At 35.5% G+C, this 9557-nt stretch overlaps 1 protein-coding gene across 3 annotated transcripts in view; it reads left to right on the forward strand.

The window, feature by feature from the left end:
• The window catches only part of LOC149130320 (uncharacterized), a 148204-nt gene that overhangs the window by 138261 nt on the left and 386 nt on the right, over positions 1-9557 (forward strand). For all 3 annotated transcript variants that reach the window (XM_089345181.1, XM_089345182.1, XM_089345180.1), the window contains exons 43-47: positions 1129-1274; positions 4398-4512; positions 6314-6483; positions 7778-8009; positions 8660-8831. In XM_089345181.1, coding sequence (XP_089201307.1) covers positions 1129-1274; positions 4398-4512; positions 6314-6483; positions 7778-8009; positions 8660-8831 — 835 coding nt within the window. The remainder of the gene's footprint in view (positions 1-1128; positions 1275-4397; positions 4513-6313; positions 6484-7777; positions 8010-8659; positions 8832-9557) is intronic.

The raw sequence follows: 9557 nt of genomic DNA on the forward strand, positions 1-9557 counted from the left end.
TCATAAATTGCATTTCAAATGGATTAACAGCTGTTAAACTGTATATGTTAGTAATAGTACAATATATGCGTCCACACACACACACACACACACACACACACACACACACACACACACAGACACACACACACACACACACACACACACACACACACACACACACACACACACACACACAGACACACACACACACACACACACACACACACACACACACACACACACACACACAGACACACACACACACACACACACACACACACACACACACACACACACACACACACACACACACACACACACACAAGGCGGCGAGCTGGCACAAACGTTAGCACGCCGCGCGAAATGCTTAGCGGAATTTCGTCTGTCGCTACGTTCTGAGTTCAAATTCCGCCGAGGTCGACTTTGCCTTTCATCCTTTCGGGGTCGATTAAATAAGTACCAGTTACGCACTGGTTTCGATATAATCGACTTAATCCGTTTGTCTGTCCTTGTTTGTCCCCTCTGTGTGTAGCCCCTTGTGGACAGTAAAGAAATAACACACACATACATAAATACATGTATGTATGTGCTTATAACATTGAAATGATTGCTCTTATACTCTGAGACAAATACACCAATAAACTGATTGGTGAACCGCCTCGAATGTATGGTACATATGGATCCGCCTGGGGATTCATCCATTACTTTTCGCATGGAGTGTTGAATTGGCTATTCAGCTATTTATCTTCAATACCTCATTCTATCTATATACATGTGTGCATATATGTGCATGTGTACCAACATGCATGTATATCTTAGTTTGTAACATAGGCACAATAATCTACTCCACAGGCAGGAATGGCTTATGTGGTTATATTGAAGTAAGTTATTAATAATTTACTGTTAGAAATCCTCTCAAAGTAAATAAATTCTGACTGACATGCATCAGAATTTATACATTGATAACCTTTTACAGTAAACAAAAGTTTGTTCGGTGAATAACTGCGGATATTTACATTCTAGTTATTAGGACAAGATCCTCCTTGTTAAATGTCTATGTAATTAAAGGAACTGATGAATGTTGTTAAAATTAATTATATCTTTTTAAATTTCTTTTTGAATTTCATTTCTCTTTTTAATTTTCAGATTAGAAATATTTAGTATTAATTGCTCAGTACCAGATGAGATTACTAAAGAACAAGTTTTGGAACAACTTTTTATAACTTTTAATGCATCACAAACATTACGTAACTTGGAAATTCAACTAAGTAATAGGAAATTAATTGATGAAAGTAAGTAGTGCTTTTCTTACCATTTTTATGGTCATCGCAATCGTTGTAAGTGTTATCACCGCCATTATTTCCATTATTGTTTCCGTCGTCTTCGTCATCATCAGCACCAAACTATGATGATACTGTTGAGACCACACACATGCACGCACACAGGTACACGTCTGTTTGTTTATCTAATTTTACAAAACGAGGATTCTTTCAGTAAATCAAGATTAAATATAATTTTTAGTAATTTTCTGTGTTGCTACTTTCCACTCTTGGCTTTTTGTCTTCGCAGATTCTAGATTTAGCTGTGTAAATTAGCGCAGGCAATACTTCCCTTGAATATGTCTAAGTCTTATGGAGTCAAAGTAGGGAAATACTGCGCTGATGATACCTATGAAGTAAGAAACACTCTTGGCTCCACAAAGAAATGGGCATCTTTTTCTTAATGACAAGTAATTTCACTAGGACTCTAAATTTTCTTTATCTCTTAACCTAGGGGAATACCAGTGCCTCTGATCCTTTTACAAGGTGTTCAAGAGTGCAGAAAGAAATAGGAAGGGAGCTTTCGAGTAATTGCACCCCGCTGGCTTGAGAGTCAAGTCAGTGTTCCTTCTGACGGGAACACCACTCAGTTGCAGGCTTCCCTTGTTCACCGCTGAGTGGACTGGAGCATCTTGAAATGAAGTGTTTTGCTCAACAACGCAAGGTGCTGCTGATTTGGGAATCGAAACCTAGATCATCGTACGATCATTAGTGCAACACTCTCAGCACTACATGACACGCCTTTACACACATGCATATGCATGTGTATATATGTACGTATGCGTATATATATATATATATATATATATATATATATATATATATCACTTCACAACACAACACCACGCACACACTAGAGATGACCAACTCCTTTCTCCCTTCCCCATTTTTTCACACCTACATACACACATACATACGTTAAGATCACCAGCATTCTCTCTCACAGACACACAGCTTCTCGTATTTGGATCACCGCTTCTTTCCCCTTTTGTTATCTCCCCTTTTTCTTAGCTCTCCTATTGCGAACTTTCTGTCCGGCAGTCGCCATGATAGATCGTATTTTTCTCATTGTTGTCTCCTTATTCTTTCTGTTGAAGAGCGTAGCTCGAAACGTTAAAGACTTTCTCTATTCCCGAGCGTTAAACTAATACATCCTTTTGTTGTTTACACCACCTGTTTTCGTCTGCTGTTGTTTTTTTCGTAAATTCTCCCATGCACACATATAATCCGCTGTAGACTAAGAACAAATTTAACAGAGACGTGCGAAAATGTGCTTAAATCAGACTCAGAACCCCACACCAAAATAATATTCACCTCGCTCTAATTACCCAAAAAACTAACCAGTCTATCACAATGAAACCTCTCCCCAGCGACATTACCATCGCAAGAACAAAATTTAATGTAAGGCTTACTACCTTTGCTTCTAATACCATCACATATGTATCAATTATTTTCGCATCCTAACTGCCGCTTGGGCCACTCTCGCAGATGACAAAATACGTCGACATGAGGCGGGACAATTTTCTGTCGAGTAAGACACACGAGGGAACGTAGCTCACACAGCCACTGATATGTAGTTTCAAGACAACAGTGGCGACGAGGATACCTTCCACTGTATAAGAGTGTCGTTGTAGCAGTGTCAACGATGTTACGAACGCTCGTATGAGAGTCGAAATGTAAGACCTCCGTTCAAGAGCAATGAAAGAATGTTTGAAAGATTCGAACTATAACACAAAATTGAATTTCCCACAGTGAAATGTAAAGTAAATGCAGTGAACAATATAAAAAAATGGATTCTGAAGAAAAAACGCTTACACAGAATTGAACTACGCACGGTGAAAAGTACTGTATGCAGTGAAAAATATATGAAAAAAGATTCTGAAAGGAAATGTCAACATGTATATATATGTATATATCTATATATATATATATATATATATATATATATATATATATATATATATATATATATATATATATATATATATATATATATATATATATATATATATATATATATATATATATATATATATATAAATTATATATATGTATATATATATATATATATATATATATATATATATATACATATGTGTGTGTGTGTGTGTGTGTGTGTGTGTGCGTGTGTGTGCGTGTGTGTGTGTGTGCGTGTGTGTGCGTGTGTGTGTATAAATAATTATATATATATATGTATATATATATCTTTTTAGAAGATTTTCCTTCAATTCATGACATACTGCACAGCTAGTTACAATCCATAATTTTTTCTTTGAGGCTTTCAGGATCATTCCTGAAATTGTGATGAAATGGTAGATTGCAGTGAGAAATTCTGCGAGATGCAGTGGGAAACTATAACATGTGTGTCATACATAAATATTGCACAATTTAGTAATTATTAATGATGTAGATATAAGATTAGTGTAAATTATTTTAAAATAAACACTTCACATACAGAAAATCAAACTCCGTTCATTATGTCGTCGTCATACATGTTCATACTCTGAACTTTCGTCTGTAAAGTAACAAATGTTTCTTTTGTGAAATGCGTTAAACGGAAAATTAGACTACTTGCGTGGTGACCCAGTTTTGAGGGAAATGATAGTTTGTTGTGAAGGTCAAGGTTGATTTTTCCTGAAAAGGACAATGCAATGATTATAGAATGTGTATTGTTATACATTCTGGTGCTTTGTTAAATATTCAGAAGATGTTTATCTTAGTATGGGAGTATATCAGTCCATATATGGTGATAGTATATTACATATCGGCTTCAAATGAGCTGAAACTACTGTACTACTACTACTACTACTACTACTACTACTACTACTACTACTACTACTACTGCTGCTACTACTACTACTACTACTGCTGCTGCTTCTGCTGCTGCTGTTGATGATGATGATGATAAGATGATGCTACTACTACTACTACTACTACTACTACTACTACTACAACACTAGTACTACTTCTCCTGGGTAGGTTGAATTACAGTTACTTGCCCAGCCACCATTATCAATATCTATGTATTTCCAGGATGTAATCCACACCGATGAATTCTCTGAAATATATCTCATACTCGTTTTATTTCTTTTCCAGTGTTTTGTAAAGAAAACACAACCTCAACAAGCAATGGTACTTTCTATTGGCCAATGACGAAGATAGGAACTAATGTGGAGATCCCATGTCATGCAAACGTAGCAACGAGACACTGGTTAGTTTGTAACGTTTTGTCTTCTCAAATTTGAAGTCTTCACTATCATTCAATTGTAAGAGAATGTTACATGGTATCTTATAATAATTCTGCCTGTCATTACGTTACTTAGACCCTCGGTAACTCAATTACGTGATTACAAAAAAGAGTGAGAAAAAAGATAGGGAGAGAAAAAGGAGAAAGAAAAAGACGGAGAGAGAAAAATGAGAGAATGAAGAAAGAGCATCGTCCATTACGTGTGGTAGAGGGAAAATAATTGTAAGGCTTTTATGTGATTAGTTGAATGGGAAGAGAGAACAGGAGGAATAAAGAAAAAAGAGGATAAGGCGAAGAGTGATAGAGAAAGAAGGAGAAAGTAAAAGAGGCAGCAAGTAGTGTCAATGACGTATGGCAGAGTGAACCTAATGTTTTTTAGGTAGTTAGTTGAAAGTAGGGGAGAACTGAAAATATAATGTCAGCAGTGCAGTGATGTTCTGATGTTGAGATTAAAGAGTGTCCGAGAAAGAGAGGGGAGGGAGAGCGGGGAGGAAAGGGGAGGGAGAGATGTTAATGGTGGTAGTGGAGGTGGTTGTGGGAGTGAATAGGGAAAATGTTTTTTTTTTTTTTAGTAAGTATTTTATATCACCTATCACCGTGAAGTGTTCACCCTTATTTTCGTGGCAGATATATGCAATTTGACTAAAGATTGTATAATATGTACGGGATATATTTTCATTTGTTTGTGGGGGAAATGGGAAAATAAGAATATTTATCTTATTTGTGCTGTAAAATTCTGCATACAGTATATTAAGTATGTATATATAAAGTGTATTAAGTAATCACCGTATTTCAATTTCTTTCACTTTTCAATGAACAGCAGATGGGCAATTATCATTTGATACAAACACAGGCCACGCTTTCGGGATTTTTCGATTAGGTTTTCAAAAATAACCCATTAAGTTTACCGCTAATTCCGTGAAATATTCACCGTTCCCGCTAGTAGTATATAAAACACTTAGAGAGATTAAGATAAAACTAATGTCCATTAGATCAAATCATTTAATACTGATATTTCGCATTTTCCACAATGACATAATTTTGCCTTGAACCAACTACAAATAAAACAACATTTTTTGTAAAGATTCCTGTAAGTGCCAGAATGTTAAAAATAAATGTGGGGAAGAAATCATATGTCTAGACTCAGCCAATAGCATTTATCACTAATGCTATTGCTTTCAGAGTAACAGTATTTATTCAATTGGTTACTATATGATGGTAAGCGAAGAAAGCAGGTCATTGTGGGACCTGTCTCGTCATATTTAACATTTTCATATCCTCCACGTTATTCCGTGACCTACGTATCTAAATTGTTATTGTTTAGGTCTGAAGTTTATAAGTTTTACGATAAAGTTAGAAGTTGTGATATATGTTCATGTAGAAAACATACGTAAGTCTACTATTGATGATGATGACGACGAAACATAAATAGGTGTTTTCCCCACTCACTTAGAACTAGCGGCATCTCGCCATAGTACTTTATTTACCATACTAGTCCATCCTAACTTGAATTTTAAAAGTCGCAACAAAATATGATGCACAAAAGCAGATATAGCAATACTGTTTTTAATCTAACTTTTAATAAGAAAATATTTTACATTGATTTTGTGGATAACAAGGTGGAGTAAATAATAGATTGCTGACAAAATACATCACAGTATTTACCCTTGTTTCACTAGATTAAATGTGTTTCTCACTTTCCTCTGGTATCGATGAAATATATATGCTTCAAAATAACTGACAATATTTGATATTTATTTTTCAGTTCCTCCGGAAAGGCGGTACATCTAGAAATGCCAAGAAATCCGTATGTCACATCACCAAAATGTTCACTATTCACTGGCGTCTGGCAAGAACCGGACATGTCTCAGTGTTACAATACAGAGGAGATCACTCAACAACTAAAGAAAATCTCAATCGTATACATCGGTAAAGGTAAGTGTTTGAAAATGCTCTTACCGTAGTATTAGTAATAATAGTTACAGCAGTAGCAGCAGGGGTATATATATATATATATATATATATATATATATATATATATATACCCCATAAACATATATTATATTAGCCCGTGTGTGTGTGTGTGTTTCTTTCCATGTAATGTATGTATATGTGTATATATATATATATGCATGTATGTATGTGTGACAACGATAAAAATTATCTGTTAACATTTGATACGTTATATAATTCCTTTTGGTCATCTTTTCCAACAGCGTGTCACTAGAATCACTTATGGAAACATGCCGACAGATGTTTTTACGTTTGACATTTCAGTTTATTATTAAATCTTTAAAACCACTTTTCTGATCATTTTCTGCAGAATCATTCAGCAGGTAAAGAAGCGTAATACAATAGAGCTATCGAGGATACAAGTTTCTATCACGTTGTGCGGGGCGTTACAAGATATTTAAATCTTCAATCGCGCATTCATCATTGCTGTGTAGCATTGAATGGAAGCGATGTACAATTCTCAGCTGTAGCACTATACAATTAAAGAGATTTTCTTAAGCTTGCTTTGTAGTGATGATTTCAATTGCTCATAAGTCATTGATGAAGAATGATTAATATTAATCCTTAGATGTAAGGCGGTGAGATGACGTAATCGTTAGCATACCGGGCAAAATGCTTAGCGGTATTTCGTTTGTCTTTACGCTCTAAGTTCAAATATCGCCAAGGTCGACTTTGCCTTCGATCTTTTTCTGGATTGATAAAATAAATACCAGTTGAGAACTGGATTCACTGTAATTGACTTACGCTCTACTCCGAAATTGATGGTCTTCTGCCAAAGCTGAAACCAATATTAATCATTAGATCAGCGACCCATATTAGTTTAAGCTCAACTTGTAATTGAACAATAAATTCGTTCATATTAACAGCTATTTAGTATGGTTGGTGTATCACAGCTCATTGGCTGTCAATGCCATTATTTATAAATATCTACTATCAAGTGTCTGTGTTACTCAACTATGTAAGTGTTGTGAAACTCCCCCCCCCCCATCGTTTCAGTTAGCGTTACAGAGCAAGAGACACTAACGATTTATCACAATGAATAAGTATAACAGATGAACTGAACTCATTTAGCTATCCTTGTGCTATATGAATTTGGAGTTGTTCATTAACTTCCATCCATTCATTAATATTTGCGTGACGTTTAATTTGCATCTAATATTTCATCTGCAAGCATCTGTAAGTTCCCTTAAATTTCATGTTAACTTTTCCATTGCAGAAAATATTGAGGAGGTTTCAACAATAGTCCGCGATATTTCCAAGAAATCAGTGCATTTCAAAACAGAAGATATTGAGTTGGCTGTTGACATTCATGAGAAAATGGTGCCATTGATATCGATTGTATCCGCCGATATAAGACTAAAGAATATATTTCCTAGTATCAACAATATGATAAACACACCGGAAGAGATTTTGGTTGAAGCAGAACAATCAGAGAGAACTGTGAGCAGGTAAAATTGATCACATTTGCCGTTAGTGTAGCAGCAGCGGAAACAGCAGCAGTAGCGGAGACGTAGTAGTAGTAGTAGTAGTAGTAGTAGTAGTAGTAGTAAGTAAATGGTGGAGGAGTAGTGCTGGCGGTGGCGGTAGCAGTGGTGGTGGATGTAGTAGTAGTAGTAGTAGTAGTAGTAGTAGTAGTAGTAGTAGTAGTAGTAGTAGTAGTAAGAAGAGGAGGTGGAGGTGGAGGTGGTGGAGGAGGAGTAGGCGGAAAAGGAGGCGGAGGGGGATGTGGAGGAGTATGTGGAGGAGAAAGAGGAGGAGGAATGGTGTTGTTAGCGACTGTTGCGGTGGCTGTAGTGGTAGTAGTAGCAACAGTAGCAGTGGTAGATGAAGAAGAAGAAGAAGAAGAAGAAAAAGAAGAATAAGAAAAAGAAGACGAAGAAGGGGAACAACAACATAAGCCGACGACGACGAAGTTGATGATGATGATGATGGTGATGATAAAGAAGCAATAACAGCAGCAGTAGAAGCAGACGTAGTAGAAACAACAGTAGCATAAATAGATTTATTAATCAAAATAATTAGTGTAATTACACCTATGTCTAATTACATATTTGAAACACACTCTTAGTTGCGATTTATTTTCTTGATTTTCTCACAGAATGCTGGACATTATAGAAGCAATCCCAGAAAAGATTCCACTGGAAGAGCAGCAGCACACAGCTGTATATTCTAATCTTGGTATTGGTGCTATCAAAGTGGAGAAGGACAGTTTCAATGGTGCTGTCTATGGTATTTCATATGGAAATAATGAAACTGAAGATATGACAATGGTATACTATTTTCTCATGATTACCCTCTTATTAACCGTTTGTTCTAAACACCCAAACAAATAAAATTATCAAGACAGTGCCCCAGCATGGCCACAGTATAATGACTGAGAGAAGTAAGCGATAAAAGATATACTATACATTCTCCGTTGCTTTAACCATCAGTCAAGATGTTAAGAATAGTGATGATATATATATATATATATATATATATATATATATATGTCTGCCAGTTTGTTTATAAGGGAACAGTCTAAACAAAACTGTCTCTGATCATTCTCCTGCATCGGATTCTAAAACCAGAATAAAACAAGCAAATTAACGGAAGGAACAAATACATCAATATAAATTTATTTGGGATTCAAAATATTTTGAAGAAATTAATAAAAGTGTATGATTACAAAGGTGAAATGTTATTAATATATATTTGATGTTTCTGTCATCTAATATCGTAAGAGGTGCATTTGTGTCAATGTGTCATTATGTGTAGCTATGTGGGTGCATATATATTTGGTTTATGTATTTTTGTTTCCAGTTACAAGATATTTGGGGAATAAATAGTTGCAAATGATGTATTTGGCTGAATAGATTCAGATAATACTAATTTTTCACAGAATGCTGATGTATTCATGTCACTGTGCACCTGAGAACAAGAAACAAATTGATAGATAAAGCAGAAAGCTACTGAATAGACCAAAAATTTATTGATCAAAGTAGAAGCCCTTGTGG

The sequence above is a fragment of the Octopus bimaculoides genome, chromosome 29, assembly GCF_046866305.1.
Source record: "Octopus bimaculoides isolate indiv1 chromosome 29, ASM4686630v1, whole genome shotgun sequence".
Lineage (NCBI taxonomy): Eukaryota > Metazoa > Mollusca > Cephalopoda > Octopoda > Octopodidae > Octopus > Octopus bimaculoides.